A 19871-nucleotide genomic window follows, 5' to 3' on the forward strand; every position below is an offset into this window, starting at 1 on the left:
CCTTTGCTTATTGTGGATTTTTTTGGGTGTCTATATTAAATTGGTGTCAGATAGATGTATCCTTTGTTTTTCATTATCTATAAATCAGTGAAAATAAAAAAATAAAAACTACTTAGCTATTTATACAAATATATACTTACACAGACTTTAGAAAGTTAACATAATCAGCCCAGATCTGATATGACATAATATCCATCCCCATCTTGTCTAGAGCAAAGTCGTAAGCCTGTGCCATCTTTTCCCTGAAATAAGTTACATTTTACACTATTATCCAAGGTACTGTGAATTCATTATTATTCGTTGGATACCAATTTTCGTGGGTTTCGTTGGTATAGGTGAACCACAAATTTAAATGTTCAACGAATTACAAATTTATAATAGGGTTTGCATGTCGAGGTTCGCAAACCACGAAATTAATTATCCAGGAAAATGCAAATTTTCCTCAATCCATGAAAATTGATACCAACGAAAATAAATGAATCCAAACTGATTTTTTTTAAGTTTGTGTTTTGTTGATATTTAGTTTTGATATTTCAGCTTTATGTGTTGTTTTTTTTATGTCTGTTTACCTTTTTGTAGAAAAATGTTGTGTTTAACTTTGACTATAGGAAATACTAGTAGTAGACTAAGGTGAAGACATAATGTACTCTATTTCAACCGGGTCAGTATTCTTGGCTACTATGCTAAACACAACATTATTTATATTATAAGCTGTATCTCAATTTTTAAATCAAACAAGGAAAAACAATATTCATTTTGTTATCTGTAGCGTGCAGAGAATATTTTTTTTATACAATTTACCGGGTTTGTAATAACATGAGCAACATGACAGGTGCCACATGTGGAGCAGGATCTGTTTATCCTTCAGGGGCATCTGAGATAACCGTAAGTTTTTGGTGGGATTCATGTTGCTAAGTTTTCTATGTTGTGTGTTATGTACTATTATTTGTTTGTTTTTCCTTTTTCTTTTTTAGCCATGGCATTGTCAGTTTATTTTCAATCTACGGGTTTGAATGTCCATCTGGTATTTTTTGCCCTTCTTTCATATTCTAAAGAGTCTACCTATGACATTTTACAGAAAGAAGGATAAAATTGATTATGATGAATTACCTGTAAGATGGAAGTGAACCCTTGGTATCTTTTATGTAGTTCAGATACAGCTTCCAAAGGTCTATGTTTAATACTTTTACTAAACATCTTTGAAATAACTGAAAAAAATAACAAAAGCAAATAAAAGGTCATCATATATTTCGAAAAAAAATGTAGTTCATGCACTCATATTTGACTTAAAAAGGACATGTCCTTTGTATTTTACACTAATTTGACTGTTTTTTTTCTCTGATAACTGTCAATATAACACCTGAACTAATCAAAGTGTTATATTTAGAACCAAACTGTTTATTTGGTTTAGAATAGCAAAAACCAAACTGTATAAGTAGTTTAAAATAGCAAAATTGTTTTATAATAGCAAACATCAAAAACTGTACTTGGTTTAAGAAGTAAAAAACTGTTTAATTGGTTTACAACATTAAAAACCCAGCTGTTTAATTCATTAGAAATGTAAAAAGAATAGTTTAATTTAGAAGAAAGAGGCAGAGCAATTTGGAAGGCTACAATGATGTCATGAATATACATGAAGGAAATGCAAATTGGATTTAAGATACTACAGACTAGCTCTAGAACGGTAGCTCTTATTGTTCCTATACTATTTTTGGGGGACTGTCCCCAATTGTAAAAAAAAATACCATGAGTACCTAAGAACTACAGTTTGGCATCTAACTACAGACATGACATCAAAAGTCAATACAACATTATATAGAAAGGTGAAAGATACCACAAAGTCACACTGTGACTTTAATATGAAGAACAGCAATACAAGCACTGTTATATCTGTGGGGTTTATCAAGAGTGTTTAAGAATTTTATACGATGAGCTAATTTTTTTACATAAATAAGGCCGTTAGTTTTCTCGTTTGAATTGTTTTACATTGTCTTATCGGGGCCTTTTATAGCCGACTACGCGGTATGGGCTTTGCTCATCGTTGAAGGCCATGCGGTGACCTATAGTTGTTAATGTCTGTGTCATTTTGGTCTTTTGTGGATAGTTGTCTCATTGTCAATCATACCACATCTTCTTTTTTATAATACATAAACCAAATGCTTTCTTCTCCAACCATTACACCAACTGTTCATGGCCAATGAGAAATGATAATCTATATATTTCTTCCTCATCTAATATATCAAGTTCTTCAACTCTCTTTTAAAGTTTTTGAATAAAAGGGGGAACATATTTGTTCTTCCAATGGTGCAACCCACCAATCACCTGTTCTGCAATCTATGTATAAATCAGGTTTCAATTCTTAGCAAAGTGAAAGTACCAAATAATATATCTTTAGATTTTCTACATGGAAAAAAGAGAAGATTTTATTGGATTATCTCCTATCAACACTTAACTGTAATAGTGTAGATAAAAATCTTACATTAGTTATCCTCTAACAGAGGAGGATATCAAAAAAAATTTTAAAAATTTTGCAACTGCAGAGAAACTCAAATATAATTTTCACTTTATATACTTGATTGTTACCACCAAGCTCAAGAGTCAACAGAACGTGGACAAGTCGATAGGATACATTGTTCAGTGGTTGTCGTTTGTTGATGTGGTTCATAAGTGTTTCTCCTTTCTTGTTTTATTTTATATAGATAAAACTGCTGGTTTTCCTTTTTGGGGATAATTTTAGCTTGCTATTTGGTAAGACTTCATGCTGAAGGCTGAACTTTTACCTATAATGGTTTATTTAAAAAAAAAAATGTAATTTGAATGGAAGTTGTCTTATTGGCACTCATTCCAAATCTTGTATCTATTTATCCTTCATAGTCCTGCTAAAACATGGTTTGATAGTACTTTTCCTTTAGAAGTTCCCTTTAATATCTTTTAGGGTATATAGATCTTGCAATCAAAATTTCATAAAAAAAATCAGAGATTTAACAATTTCTTAACATTTGATATGTTTGCTATTTTCCTACCTTTTCTACTCTTTCAAAATTCTTTGCCTTTAGCTGTAAAATAAAGACATTTTTTTTATATAATAATTCCATTTTCAAGAAGTTGATTCTCTGTTTACAACATTTATACATCTGATATAAAGAGCTTGGTCCACATTAATTGGTTAAGACCTTTCATGGCTGTACAATTTGATCTTCTACTGAACAAATTTTTAATTGGTGGCTCTATTCTGCACACTTCCAGTTTAACCACAGCACAAATATTTGTCATTAATCTCGTCTGTGATTGTCCCTGTTCAGTTTTACATGATCTTCAAGTCTACTAAACAAGGTCAGGGGAGGATCCAGCCATTTTAAAAAGGGGGGGTTTCCAACCCAGGACAAAGGGGGGGTTCCAACTATATGTCCCCATTCAAATGCATTGATCGGCCGGGAAAAAAAAGGGGGTTCCAACCCCGGGAACAACCCCCCCTGGATCCACATATGAAGGTTATAACTGGTTGGTCTATTCTACCCAATACTACTTAAACAATAACACATATTCAAATCATTCATCTAATGGTATGGTTATCATGTTTGGTTTTGTTCCTGTCTATTTATAAATTCTTGTGGATGTCAGATCTCTATCTCCTGTGATGAATTCAACTACAAATTGCATAGTCTTGTGGCAATAGAATGATCTGCTTGCCATAAGGATTGCTGACTTGTTGTCCATCTTTGGAGGCCTATTTCTATTTAACATATATACAAGACATTTATACATGTACAAGTTTTTGCATTGTAGGCATTATGTTCACAGATATCAATCAATTCAATTTTAGGATTTTTTTTCATACCATTTAAAATTGCTGCCTATTTTGTATTAATACTAACAAGAATGTGTCCGTAGTACACGGATGCCCCACTCACACTATCATTTTACATGTTCACTGGACCGTGAAATTGGGGTCAATACTTTAATTTGGCATTAAAATTAGAAAGATCATATCATAGTTAACATGTGTACTAAGTTTCAAATTGATTGGACTTCAACTTCATCAAAAACTACCTTGACCAAAAACTTTAACTTGAGCTTCACACTATCTTTTTCTTTGTTCAGTGGACCATGAAATTGGGGTCAATACTTTAATTTGTCATTAAAATTAGAAAGATCATATCATAGGGAACATGTGTACTAAGTTTCAATTTGATTGGACTTCAACTTCATCAAAAACTTTAACCTGAAGCGGAACGAACGAACGGACGAACGAAGACGAACGGAGGCACAGACCAGAAAACATAATACCCCTCTTCTATCGTAGGTGGGACATAAAAATTTCATAGGATGATATCTGTATAACTTCATTTCTATTTGAAATTTTACAGCCTTTGAATCTTGACATTATAACTCTGGGTTCAAAATTAATATGAATGAATGTCTGTGTAATTGCCCGACAAAAAATACTATCGGTTGAGGAACAACACAAAGCTAAGTAAATAAGGTGTTAATAGACAAGAGAGATAGGGTAGGAGGGGTCCTGACCCTGAAATCCTGGGCTTAAAAACACGAAATCCAGAGGTCCCCAAAATTCGAAAAAAGAATTCCCAGATTCTGAAAGGGTCAATCCCAAAATCCTAAGCTTAAATACACCCGATCCCAATGTCCTGATAAAGGTCCTATCCCTCTCACAAGAGGTACTGGGAACAAAACTCACAATTGATACTGTGTCCCCCTCTTGTCATCCTTCAAAAAAAGTATTGACCTTGACCACAATGTTTTCAACCTCATTCGCCAATACACTCTCTCTCTCGAGTATTTGGCAAGAATTATAATACCAAATAATTTATAATCTTGAAGACTTTCAAAGGTTTGTAAGTTAATATAACTTTAAATATTTAATATGGATGGAAAGTGGTAAACATTGTAAGTTAAAAGAGTTTTCTCCAAAGAGTTTCTTTTAAAAATCATTGAAGACAATCTGTCAATTTCTGACTAATCTGGTTTCTAAACTAGTACAGGATTTTGAACTACCCCCTTATTTATATGATACTTATGAAACTAAAATTCAAGACATTTACCCATTATTTACACCAATCCTGTGTCTATAAAAGGCATGAACTGGATTTATCCGGATATCATAAATTATTGACATTTCATAAAAAAATATTTATATGTCACATATACTTCAGAGGTTCTGAATCACCAATGATGTTGTAATCTTCTTTTATGTAGGAAAGAGTATCAATAACAAACTTGAGGCTCCATGGAGATTGTGTAATGCTCACCTAGATCTATGCGTATCTTAAAAAAACCTCTATCATTGTAGACTAGAATTCAATTCATGAATGAAATATTGTTTTTGAGTGATCTACTGTAGCTGATTTGTTATCTATGTACAGTTTATCTATCCTTACTATAGTTTTTGATAGAGATAAACAAAAATGGTTAAAAATCATCATTCAAAGGCAAGAAATGAGCTGATAATTTTATTATTTAAAAATCACTCATTTAAGTTCCCAGACTGTTTTTAACATAAAAACACGAAATCCAGAGGTCCTGAAATTCGAAAAAAGAATTCCCAGATCCTGAAAGGGTCAATCCCAAAATCCTAAGCTTAAATACACCCGATCCCAATGTCCTGATAAAGGTCCTATCCCTCTCACAAGAGGTACTGGGAACAAAACTCACAAATTGATACTGTGTCCCCCTCTTGTCATCCTTCAAAAAAAGTATTGACCTTGACCACAATGTTTTCAACCTCATTCGCCAATACACTCTCTCTCTCGAGTATTGGGCAAGAATTATAATACCACATAATTTATAATCTTGAAGACTTTCAAAGGTTTGTAAGTTAATATAACTTTAAATATTTAATATGGATGGAAAGTGGTAAACATTTAAGTTAAAAGAGTTTTCTCCAAAGAGTTTCTTTTAAAAATCATTGAAGACAATCTGTCAATTTCTGACTTATCTGGTTTCTCAACTAGTACAGGATTTTGAACTACCCACTTATTTATATGATACTTATGAAACTAAAATTCAAGACATTAACCCATTATTTACACCAATCCTGTGTCTATAAAAGTCATGAACTGGAATTATCCGGAAATCATAAACTATCGACATTTCATAAAAAAATATTTAAATGTCACATATACTTCAGAGGTTCTGAGTCACCAATGATGTTGTAATCTTCTTTTATGTAAGAAAGAGTATCAATACAAACTTGAGGCTCCATGGAGATTGTGAAATGCTCACCTAAGATCTATGCGTATCTTAAAAAAACCTCTATCATTGTAGACTAGAATTCATGAATGAATGAAATCTTGTTTCTATATCTGATTTGTTATCTATGTACAGTTTATCTATCCTTACTATAGTTTTTGAGAGAGATAAACAAAAAATGGTTAAAAATCATCATTCAAAGGCAAGAAATGAGCTGATAATTTTATGATTTAAAAATCACTCATTTAAGTTCCCAGACTGTTTTTAACATAAGAAAACAATTCAGTGCACACACTGAAATATCTAGCCTGTTTTACTTATCATTGAGTTCCTGATGTAAGTCTGTGAAATGATGGTCTTGCTAAAACTATCACATTAACTTGACATTAGCAATTGCCTATTAAAATTGGGGCACAGTCAGATGAACCATGCCATACATCTTAAATCATTCAATACACCAAATATAGTGGTCCAATTGCTAAAAGTACCAGAGAAACAGATTAAACCACAAAATCTTAATATTGACCAATAAACCACTAAAATGAGGTCAATGGCAGATCTGCCAGACAGACATTGATGCAGGATTTTCTTGCTGTGTTAAAAAGATCCAATGGTGGCTGTTTTCTGCACTTTGTTCTGGTTGACACATTCCCATTTGATTCTTAATCTCATTCCATAAACCAATTATAGGTAACCTATTGACTATATTATCTAATAAACTAACAGAGTTATAAAAACTCATCATTTATCAATGAACCAAGTTATAAGATCAAGGGCAGATGAAACCTACCAGAGAGACATGTGCACTTTATAAACATTCTATACACCAAATATAGTGGTCATATTCCTTATACGATCTAAAATATATCTACATGTAAAATTTCACATGAACAAAATTAATAACCTTTGCAAAGGGAAATAACTGTAACAATTTTTATGTACTTGTTGCCTTCTGGTCCATTATAAATCTGTCCACTGAAAAAATACTGTTTCCTTTGTCTTGAGAAGCACATACAAAACCTCAGTTGAAAGTTAGCTTGTGTCAATATTAATGCATTGAAGGGTGATAAAAATCAATAACTGGTCCATTGTAATTATGCAAGATGTCCACTGACAAAATCTATTTTCTATAACTTCTTCAAGTAACTTGTCAGAGGTGGATTTAGAGGGGGCCTATGTCAACTTTTCATTAACGTTCACAAAAACGTACAATTGGCTAAACAATTTTTCATGTTATGTCTAAATGATAAATGAGACAACATATTCTATAATTCTGAATTAAAAATTAAAATTCAGGATCCTTTTGAATAAAATCAAATCATGAAAATGTACTGCAAACACTGATGACCTTACTGAATATTAAAGTGGGATTTAATCAAATAGTAATAGTCCAGTCAAACTAAGTTTGAACCTCAAACTAATTGCAAAAGAAAATGTTTTAGTTATAATCTATAAATATACAGAGAAAAAAGTTCCATAAAATCTAACTTAAGGAAAACTAAAATTTAGCATTTTTAATTTATGGAAATTAACATTGGAAAGGGAGATAACTCTGCAAAAGTTATTCTTTTTTTTGTCAGTTTTTGTCAGTTTTTCTTAAAAGTCATGTAAAATATGACACTTTGATGAGATTAATAGTTTGTAATTGACTACATTATATAATCTTTTGCTAATGAAATGTACAAAACAGAAGTGTTATGGGAATTTTTATTTTTGTTGGCATATTTCTCATTAAAGAAAGACATTGCAAATTTATGGCTTTGTGACCTTTTTGAAAAAATGATGTGAATACATTTGTATAAGGTATTGTTTATATATGTAAATCATATTTTTTCAGCATCTAACTTGTTTAAAGGAAGTTTAAACCACAAAAAGGAGAATATATTCTGAACTAGTTTTATTCAATTTGAGATTCTTTACCTTGACATGCTGAAAAATCTAATAATGGTCAACTAATGAATTATGAAATCTAAGTTGTAGCTTGATAAAAGATTTGAAACCCCCTTCAGAGTTGTTTTTTATACTATAAAGACAGCTAAAATATAAAGAATGAAAACATTCTATTGAATAGAAGTGGAAAAGTTATAATTTTGTATCAATTTTATTGATAGTTCTGCCTTTCTTGCAGAGTTATCTCCCATATCAATGCAAATCTCCTTAGAACTTTTTTCAGTGTATATTTTGGGTTTAATGCAAAAGATTTAAACTTAAAAATCATCTGTTGCAATTACTTCAAGGTTAGGGTCAAATTATGCTAGATTGACTGGACTTTAATGAAAACTATTGGAGAGAAATATGTAACAGTAGATTCAATAAAGCTAAAAATAGGTCATCTTCATATACTGTAAATTCAGAAATTAATGCGAGGTTTTTATTATTGCGAAAAATGCGATTGAGTTGTAAACGCAATAATTTAAACTCGCATTTTGAAATATTTTATATGAATTTAACAGGATTTTTCTCAAAATCGTAAAAATTAAAATCGCATTCAAGTCTAAAATGACAAAATCGCAAAAATAAATGCACGCAATAATTTCTGAATTTACAGTATTGGAATTGATTCGGAGATGAAAATGTGAAATCATTTACTTATTTTTAAAAGCATTGTGTATACGTTTCACAACATTTAGTTGAGGCAAACTCATAGGCCTCCCCCTTACATTGGAAAAATTAATATAGGGAATCATTGAAGCATGACTGGAGAGGGCCCCCCCCCCCCCTTAGGAAAAGTTCTGGATCCACCACTGAAACTTAAGTTAGAAAACCAAAAAGAAAACCCAGCAATGTGTCAATGGTACATAGATGATGCCACTGCTTACATATAATGTCATAAAGGGACATAACTCTAGAATGGTAAAAGTGACACTACCAAAGTTCAAATTTGATCTGTGTTTTGAGGTAATAAGCATTGTGTATCAGTTTCATAACATTAGGTTGAGGCAAACTAAAGTTAGCGAATGGAAAGAAGAAAATTAACATTTTTCACTTGTAAAGGAGCATAACTCTAGAACTACAAAAGTGACATCACCAAAATTCAAACATTGGTATGTGTTTTTAGGTAACAAGCATTGTGTATATGTTTTATAACATTTGGTAGAGGCAAACTGATGTTAGAGAAACAAAATATTTAGCATTTTTTCCATTTGTAAAGGGGCAAAACTCTAGAACAGTTAAAGTTAAAAAAACAAAGGAGTAGGAGCAATAAGGCCCTTATTTGGCCCAAAAATTACTGCAAATTTTAAAGTTATCATACATACTCTTAAATTACTGACTTGTCTAAGGTATAAGGTACTTAGAAAAACAAAACAAATTTGACATAGAACAAGTTACCATGGCAACAAATCTTAACCTAATTTGCATATTTTGTTAAATTTTGTGATTTTCCTTGTTTTTTCATCAAATTTGAAGTATATTTTAGACTGAAAAAGTATGTGCGCACCCAAGAAACAACTTTATTTTTGGTGAGATAATGCCAATAGTTATAATAAAGCTTTTGTTAAATTATTTTGTTGTTTCTCGGCTGCGCAGGATGTTTCCTAAACGGAAATAAAGTAAGAAAAATGCATAAATTTTGTATTTTTCATCGTTTTTGTGAAAATAGTACATATTATGACGTAATTGTGACGTCATCGGATACAAATCTTCATGTTTTTCATTTATATTTCTTGACCCTATGCATTTCTGAACGTTATGTGCCTATTTGAAATAGTTTTCAAACATTTCATTTTCTTGGGCCAAAACTAGGGCTTAATGCCCCTACTCCTTTTAAAACTTGGTCTGTGTTATGTGGTAATAAGCATTGTGTATAAGTTTCATATTATTAGGTTGAGGCAAACTAAAGTTAGAGAACTGAAACTAAATAATCAGCTATTTTCCATTTGTAAAGGGGCATAACTCAAGAATGGCAAAAGTGATTAAGCCTCCAAAATTTCAACTTGACCTGTGATAATAAGAATTGTGTATAAGTTGCATAACATTTGGTTGAGGCAAACTAAAGCGAGAGAATAAACATCAATTTTAGGTACGGCCATGCAGATGGACAAGGGTAAAACTTAATCCCAAAAAGTGTTGAAAGCCGATTATCAAAATGAATTTGTCAGTCCAAGGACCATAACTCTGCACAATATTGTCAGACCAGAACAAAATTGGAACTTGATCTGTAACTTCTCATGATAACAATTTATAGTAATTTTCAAATCAATTTCTTCCAGCATGAGAAAGTGATTATTTGAGTGAATCTATTTTGTCCAAGGACCATAATTCAAACTTGAAATGTTACTCATCGTGATAATATAATACGATTATCAATTATCAAATAAAAATCTTCAAGAATGACAAACTAGAGGCTCTAAAGAGCCTCTGTTGCTCACCTTGGTCTATGTGAATATTAAACAAAGGAAGCAGATGGATTCGTGATGTGTTTGTACATCTTACTTTACTGAACACCAGACACATTTTTTAAACTAGATACACCAAAGATGATTGTGACCAAGTTTGGATTCATTTGAAAGGGGTCAACTGACTATCTATAATAATATTAAAGATAATAACCAAAAACAGCAAAATTTCCTTAAAATTACCAAATCAGGGGCAGCAACCCAACAATCAGTTGTCTAATTCATCTGAAAATTTCAGGGCAAATATGTCTTTGACCTTATAAACAATTTAACCACATGTGAGATTTGCTCTAAATGCTCTGGTTTTTGAGTTATAGCCAAAAACTGCATTTTACCCCTATGTTCTATTTTCTAGCCATGGCGGCCATCTTGGTTGGTTGGCCAGGTCACCAGACACATTTTTTAAACTAGATACCCCAATGATTGTGGCCAAGTTTGGTTTAATTTGGCCCAGTAGTTTCAGAGGAGAAGATTTTTGTAAAACTTAACGACGACGGACAACGACAGACGCAAAGTGATGAGAAAAGCTCACTTGGCCCTTCGCGCCAGGTGAGCTAAAAAGGAGCAGAAAACTGATTATTTGAGTCCTTTTTCTAGGTCCAAAGACCATAACTTTGTGCAAAATCATTAGACCGGGACAAAATTGGAACATCAACTGTAACTTATCTCGATAAAACTACATACCAATTATTAAATTGATATCTTCAAGGATGAAAGAAACAAGTTTGGAAAACTGATTTGCCGTACTGAAGATCACTGGAGGTTGGACAGACAGACAGACAGACAGACTGAGTGTAAACCTAAAGTTCCCTGATAGTTTGTCTATAGGGGACTAATAAATATTTGAAACTGATTTTTAAAATTGCAGATATAAACCTTTGATATAAATTTCAAAAATGTATGTGTGGGAGTGCTTTCAATGCAATATTGCATGTTAATTTATAATTCCAAAGCGTATAACTTGTTCAAAAAAAAGGTTTTCAACTGATTTCTCAATCTTTTTCTCTAGCCATTGCAGATATAAACCTTTCCAATAAATTTTATAATCCTACAAGAAATGTAGCTGTGAGAGCACTTTCAATGCAAAATACCATAATTTTATTCCAATAACTTTTAAAATAAATGTTTTGAACCAACTAAAAGATCTTGACTTAAGTCATAAAATTCTGGCAAGGTTTGTTTTAGTGAGAGATCTTACAAGAAAGAATGGACATGCACCAAAGCCAATTATTATATGCATCACATGATAAAATAAAGGAATCTTTCGCATTGTAGTTTCAGGTGGGCTTACTGATAAGGATAAAACAAAGGAATGATTTCTTTGACAAGCCAAATACCACTGGTTTATAAGCACCGTCTATCCTAAGGCCCTTTAATCATTTATTTTTTGTATGGCTTTTATAACCCTTCATTTAATAACTCAAGGATGCAGTATAATCATAAAAATTCCTAAAAATTGTTAATGATCTGCTCCCATTTTATTTAAGCTTACCTGTTTCAGCATAGAAACTCATACAGGAATGTAACCCGCTGTTCCTTACATATTGTATATAATCAGTCCATGAACCCTCATGGTTTGGATTAAATTGTATGTTAAAGTTTATCAGATTTCTAAAGCAGTGTTTTTGCTCCTAAATTATGTTTCTAATCATGCCTAGAGACAAATTTCTTCTTGACAGAGATGTTTTCTTTTTGAGAATACTACTTGTTTGTTGTTGTTTGTTTGTTTGTTTCAAGTTTTGTTTTAATTGACATAAGCTTTCTAGTATTTTTGTTTTCTAGTTAAAATATCTACGGCACAAAAGCATTTAACAAATAAACCTGAAATATGTTGTATGCTCAAATAGTATACATATCAATCAAAGCAACTGCGGTACTGACATTAGCATGAAAACTTTAACACCGATATAATAAACCCTGAAAATGAGAATGTCCGGAGACACGTCACTGTATAAAGATATGTTCATTTTATAATGACCCTGTAGATAGAATATAGTCGACATATTACTTAAAGTGACAAGAAATCAAGTGACCTATTTTTGTTGCTTTCAAGAGTCAATATTATTCAAGTCTGTTTGATTGATGTCTCAAGGCAATCATACCACATCTCCTAATTGTATACAAAGCACAAAAACTGAAAAAACAAAAAGGCCACTGAGAGTCTTGCAAAGACCAATATTGTTTCCAAAGAAACTGACAAAATTAAACTGACCACTGACTTCCCAATTAAGTTACTGAACCAAAATAACAATTGAATTATGACAACCAGAAATTTTATAGCATGAGCCATACATGTATATAGATTGTTTTAAACTTATTTACCGTAACCATATGTTATGGTTTTTTTTATACAACAATACAACTGTTGTCATTAACTGATCAGGAAACCTTTGTTTTGTGAAAAACAAACAATACAGTACTAGGCCAAAAATGAATTAAGGTGATACATAACACTACAGGGAGATAACTCTGTAAATTTGCTGAATGTTTTAATCACCTTCTATTGTTATGAAATATAAAGCTTTTCAACGATCAAAATTAGTGTTTGCTAAACTGCTATATTTCCAATGAAATTATAACGATAAAGTGTGTGGTTCAAGTTTTTTGAAATTTTCATTTTTTGTCAGAGGTTCAACATGTTCAAAGAAAATATATTTTCAGAAATTAAATTTAAAGAAAATTAAACAAGCCAAATCAGTTTTAGTCATGATGTTGGGTACCACCTTAACAATATAAACTTGAATTGATCTGCACGTGCACACCCTGAAGCGATCTGAAATGTTTTGACTGGTTCAAATTTACTTATCATGATTGAACTGATGTTGTAAGTGTGTAATACAGGAAATATTAAGGTATGATTTTAAGTTAGTATCATTGAGGTCAAGGTCAGATGAACCCAGCCAGACATATATAAACTTAGCCTAATGCTTCAAGTATATGAGAAACCAACCTAATTACTTTTGACCAATAAACCTTAAAATGAGATCATGGTCAAATGCAACCTGCCAGACAACATGAATCATCATGCAATCATTCCATACCATACACTCATTCCATATACCAAATATAGTTGATAAATCGTTATAAAATATGATTAAGGACAAAACAAGTAAAAACCTAAAATTGACCAATAAACAATGAAAATGATGTCAAGGTCCGATGAAACCTGCCAGAGGAACATTTACGCTACAATTAATTCCTACAGTAAATATATAGACACGTCGACCTATTGGAATTGCTTTGAGTATCTGAAGTAAACTTCACGATGAAAATTTCACTTTGATAAATGATCCATGAAATGAGGTAAAGTCAGGTGAACTCAATAGATTACCAGAGGCAGAGCAATCCCCCCTTATATGGTTGACTCTCTACATGTACCACAACAAACATCGCCTACAGGTTTGTGGGCCCTGCCCCTCTTTCCTTAACAAAATCCTGGATCCACATCTGCTCACTGTGTGATGGACATGAAGACCTTGAGAGGAACTCAAACACCATATAAAGTTATCTTGTAACTTATAGAGGGGTATTCCACATTACAAAAACTCTATTTTCAAGCAATTGATGAAACATGAAAATGGCATCATCCACAATGAACATATGACAGACGGAAACTTCTTAACATGAGGCATCTGCATACAATGTACATGAATGTTTGGAGTAGAGTATGGCGTTCATTATCACTGAACTAGTATATATATTTGTTTAGGGACCAGCTTTAGGACGCCTCCAGGTGCTGGAATTTCTCGCTGCATTAAAGACCTATTGGTGACCTTCTGCTGTTCTCTGTTCTATGGTCAGGTTGTTGTCTCTTTGAAATATTCCCCATTTCCATTCTCAATTTTATATACACATTCGACAATAACAAGTCAACTGAAGCAGATTTGTTGCTATAATTAGCTATTTCCTATGAATAATGAAAATGGAGCACAGAGAAAGAAAGAATTTTTGTCACATTGAGAAAAAAAGTCTATAAACAGCTATAGTTCAAAGCCCAATTTCCACCTACATTATAGTTAGATAATGTTCAAAGTCATCAGTTTTAATTAGTATTTTGACCTATTGACATCTTTTGTTTATTTTTATTTGCTGTATATGTGTCTGTCAATGGTCATTTTGTAGTGTAAAGGCTTAATCACATAGGACATGCTATAGAATTTAATTTGAATTTCATGAATGGATTCTGCAAATTGACATTTTCCAATGTTTAACCTTAAACATATTTCTCTTGTTTGTGCGAGTGTAATAAATATACCACAAGCTATATTTGTGCTTCAATCAAGATAATTCTGTCATTGAAGGCTGAAACTAAAAAAAAATTCTATACTTGGAATCAAATGAAAGCTTCCTTAAACTACTAATGCTTGAAGCTATCAGTTGATGAATACACATTTGTAGCGGAAAATTTCACACATTCTGCTTCATATAAGAAATATGCCACAACAATGAATTGTAGCTTAAAATTCATTTTCATAATAAGTTAACAATATACATGTTGAATACATGTGTTTTATACTTCCAAACTTGTACATTTAGCGCCTGTAAATATATTCAGCCTTGTGTGAAATTTTCCTGTTAAAGCTGGAATTTAAAACACAATTAAAAACAACCATTTGATTATGTCATTGGCAATATTTATTTATGTACCATAACATTACCCTTCTTTTTCAAGTTTTTACTTTATATAAATAAATAAAATTGTAAATAAACATCTATACTGATTACTTATCATCATGCAGATTGAATTATATACATGTAACACAAAAAATGTAAGTGTTAATATTATATTTTCTTTTAAATTATGCTGAATGCTGAAATAAAGATTTTCAATTAAACACTTCCTCTCATTCCATTCATTCTAATACCTGTATACCAAGACTCCCAAGGAGAATGTATTGCTTATAATATATCTGCAAATCAAAAAGGGCTTATCCCCCCTTTAGTCAGGTTAATGTTGCTAGTCTTTAGTTTTCCATTTGTGTATTCTTGTCTTTTCTCTACGGCCATGCATTTTTTATATTGATTACACACTGATTAAGTTTGATTTTAACTGGTTGAACACACTTTTCGAACTAATCACTATTGGCAGTATTGGGATAAGTGTTAAATAAATATAGGAAGATGTGGTGATAGTGCCAATGAGACAACTCTCCATCCAAATAACAATTTAAAAAGTAAACCATTATAGGTTAAAGTACGGCATTCAACACGGAGCCTTGGCTCACACTGAACAACAAGCTATAAAGGGCCCCAAAATTACTATAGTGTAAAACCATTCAAACGGGAAAACCAACGGTGTGGTTCCAATTGGTCCAAAGGCTTTTAAAAATGTCACCAGCACATGTTATTTCTACAAGATATGGTATTTGCTCAAGAATAAGAACTACAAATGTATTGTAGGAGATGTAAATCCGACGTCCATTATAAAATTCCTCAAAAACAAAATAATGGGCTTTAATGGGGCACTATAAGTCAAATTCAGTTCACTGATTTGACTTTAGTTCTCATATTAGAATTAAAACAATGTAAAACATTGATCTAAATTATAAAGTATAAAATAAACAATTAAAAGGGCATGGGCACGATAATATTTAGCTTAATTTTGTGAGTTTTTTAGTCTGGATGCCATCTAATAGACCACTTTCGAGTTCATCCGCCACCGGAAAAAACTCGTCAATTATACGCGCCTTTATCATCGTCATTTGTGCGTTTAGGGGCATCGCCACTTCCTTCCAATGTTGAGCGAGTGGTTGGAAAACTATAATTCTATATTGTACGAATTATTCGGCAAATTGAATTCTCAAAATTGACAATCAACACTGCTGTCATTAGGGAAATGTCAGTAAGTATCTACAGAGCAACCATTATTTCTAGTTTATCCTGCACAAAGACGATCACTAAGACGCTTGATGAACGTAAATAGTGCAGGGATACAGGCGAGCCCCTCTATCTGGTAAATGACGTCATAAAGGCGTGTATAATTGACGAGTTTTTGCCGGTGACGAATGAACTCGAAAGTGGTCTATTAACTATGGAGAAAATTTATAGCAGATGTTTGACAACTCTCATTCAATCACATTCACAAGTAAATAAGTCAACAACATATAAAACAAGAACTCTAAAGACTTTGTAAATGATTTATATTCATCAGTAACAATGTAAAGTTACTTAACAGACCTTGTACCCTCAGCATAATGACATCACATGACCATAATGACTGCAATTGCAATTATGTAACTTTATATAAAAAATCATTTTAAAACAGTCAATATAAATCAAAATTTAATTCAACTATAGTTAATTTTCAGCACTTTAAGGTCATGTGACATCAATAATAAAAACAAAATTTAAATAACCTCTTGTTCTATGTAAATCCTCCAATATTTTCCAGAAGTCGGAAACTGTTCTACAAGCTGTTCATAGACTGGTCTTGCATTCTCTATAGGTTTCATCTAAAACAAAAGTAAAATCATTGTGACCTATTTTCAAAAGTTGAGAACAAAAGTTTTGCAGATTATTAAAACTCTAAACTTCTAGCGGTTGTCTGGATATAATATGGAAGCAGATAAATAAAGTTTTTTACAACAACTTTTAACAAGGTCATGATACATTGTTATATACTTATTGTACAAATGTAGGAGGAAAGTGTACATGTTACATGTACAATAAAAAAATTAGGCAGTCTGATTGAATGATAGATTAAAATTGAGTACAAAAAGACAATATGTACTTGATATAAAAATGGACAGTTCTATAAATATAAAGTTTCCCCACTTGTATTGTAATGGTACAATGTAGATACCTGCGAGTCTCTTATTAACACACTCCATGCTTCTGTATCGTAAGATTGCGTACGAATTCTTTTTTCTGCTTTCTTCAATTTGTCAGGGACATATCCCACTTGCTGAAAAGTTTACAATAAAACATTTGTTAAATCATTACATTTCTGATCCTCTAGGTATTCCAGTTGACATTTAAAAGGCCATGGAATTTGGAATCATTATAATTGCTTCTTCTTAATTTTCAAATTTTTAAAGTTTAACATTAAAATGATTTAAAATTTTGAATGAATTTTGTTAAAAGTTAAAAGGCATATACATGTATATCCTCTTGTATTTCAGTTGACATTGAAAAGAATTTGAAAGTGTCATTATTCCAATCTATAGAACATCAAAACTAAAATCAGTAGAATTGCTTCTACTTAGTTTTCATATGTTGAATATATTTTTTTCTTTTAACTAGTAAGTTAAATAATTGCCTTCAAATTTACAGATGTTTAACCTTTTATAAAACTGAAATGGGATGTTCCATTTATATCAATGCTCCTTTTACCATGTTTACAGAAAAAGAAAAAAAAAGAAAATTTAAAATGCATCTGTTGAAATGAACCTTACACACTTTCAAAAGAAGAATGCTGGGTTAATTTAATTGTAATATAATTACAATACATGTACATGTATCATGGTGCTTTAAAAAACCCCACATTGTCATGATTTTAATCAACAACAAAAAAATGTGTTATATATATCCTGCCCAAGAGAAATATTTTCAAAACCTTATAGATGATTGTATATTATTTTAAATTGTTGACATCATTTATGAGTCATTATTTCCTTCTTTTCTTGATCATGTTAATTTATATATATACATGTACTGAAAATCTAAAGTATGAATGGCAAAATTGCTCAACTCTGTACAGAATGTTATTTAAATAGAGCCTATAGCTAGCTAGAGCCAACAAATTAGCTACTGCCAAATTTAAAATAGCCTTTAACACATCATGATTATTTAGATTAGTTTTTTTTCAAGATGTAAATTTTTGGTGTTTCTATATATATATGTTGCTTTTAAAAATAAAAACATTATTTATGCTATATGGTGTGCTAACAGTCAGTAGTGTTTCAATTTTGTAAATATGGTTGAGCCATGGAAGTTTATATGTTGCATGTATAGAGGAAATTATGAAGTTGCATCTGATTCCATGAAGTACAATTTTAGGGATTTATTTCCCAGTTTCCCGAGAACATAAATTTACAAACTGTCATGCATTGGACAAAAGTGAGTTCCCAGTCAAAAAATTGTCCCATCATTTCAACTAAAAACAATATTTTTCAAAAAATTATTATGAAGTAACTGTATGAGCGATTTTCATAATATAGATACCAAAAGATGTAGAAACTTCTCAAGTTTTATTGTTTATTTGATTATAATATTATTCATGCCCATTTTAATTTTCTAACGAGATGAACACAAAGAAAAAATATTTCTTGAAAAGTTTTCTTTTATTCTAACCAAATTAAAATCATAAAAATTTGCATTTGTGTTTAACTCTTCAGATGAGGAAAACGAAACTCAAGAAAATTATGACTAAATAAACAATAAAATTTCAGACATTTTTACATCTTTTGGTATCTATTTTATAATAATCGCTTATACAGGTACTTGGTATTAATTTTTTGAAAAATATCGATTTCGGTTGAAATGATAGAACAATTTTTTAGTGAGAACTCACTCTTGTCCCATGACTGTACATGTATAATGGTCAGATCTAGTCCAAATTATAGCCTTGCCAGATGCTATAATTTATTTGGACTAGGTCAGATCATGAATATGTTTTCTTACTATGCATGCTTTTTCAATGGAAATTGTGGCATCATAATGCATTCTTAATATAACGAAAACCCATGAGATGATGATATTAAAATATTATTTTTTTTATATATAGTTAGATGACGGTTTTTTCAACAGGGTACTTGAGGGATCATGAAAATTTTACAGACATGTCAGTTACGTCGAATGGACAGATGCATAAGATAAACGATGGGCATTTAATGACAGAAATAAATGCTAGAACAGAACAGGGATAATCGAGTTTTATGGGGGCCCGGGTCTACACTCTGAACTTTAACAACTGAAACAATAAGTAATAGTTGTTTTCGCCACGGATTACCATATCCGTGTCTCGCCTTCCTTCAAAACCCTCAAAATAAAAGTGTTATGGTTGAATTGTTTGATTCGTATGCCCATTTCGAAGCCAGCGTGGGTACGTATTATAAATTGATAAAACAAAACAAAATGTCGCGTTGATTTATGAACACGTTCTTACCTCCGGTGGCATTGCTGCCATGATTCAAATAAATAACTACAACACGTAAATAATAATAAAACTTCTACGTTAACATGTTAACTATTTATTTCTTTGTAGACATCGCGAGATTCCATGCATAATCAGTTTTCCAATGTGCTGCTAGCCGGCCGACATGCTGT

The 19871-nt window shown here is 31.6% G+C and overlaps 1 protein-coding gene across 1 annotated transcript in view; it reads right to left on the reverse strand.

Annotated features, from left to right (window-relative positions):
* The window catches only part of LOC134687141 (cleavage stimulation factor subunit 3-like), a 44304-nt gene extending 24433 nt beyond the window's left edge, over window positions 1-19871 (reverse strand). The window contains exons 1-6 of the mRNA XM_063547163.1: window positions 19711-19871; window positions 17407-17508; window positions 16961-17056; window positions 3024-3056; window positions 1111-1208; window positions 141-242 (exon numbers count right to left, since the gene is read on the reverse strand). Of these exons, the coding sequence (XP_063403233.1) occupies window positions 141-242; window positions 1111-1208; window positions 3024-3056; window positions 16961-17056; window positions 17407-17508; window positions 19711-19731 (452 nt within the window). The 5' untranslated portion in view covers window positions 19732-19871. The remainder of the gene's footprint in view (window positions 1-140; window positions 243-1110; window positions 1209-3023; window positions 3057-16960; window positions 17057-17406; window positions 17509-19710) is intronic.

Source organism: Mytilus trossulus, chromosome 10 (assembly GCF_036588685.1).
Source record: "Mytilus trossulus isolate FHL-02 chromosome 10, PNRI_Mtr1.1.1.hap1, whole genome shotgun sequence".
Taxonomy (NCBI): Eukaryota; Metazoa; Mollusca; class Bivalvia; order Mytilida; family Mytilidae; genus Mytilus; species Mytilus trossulus.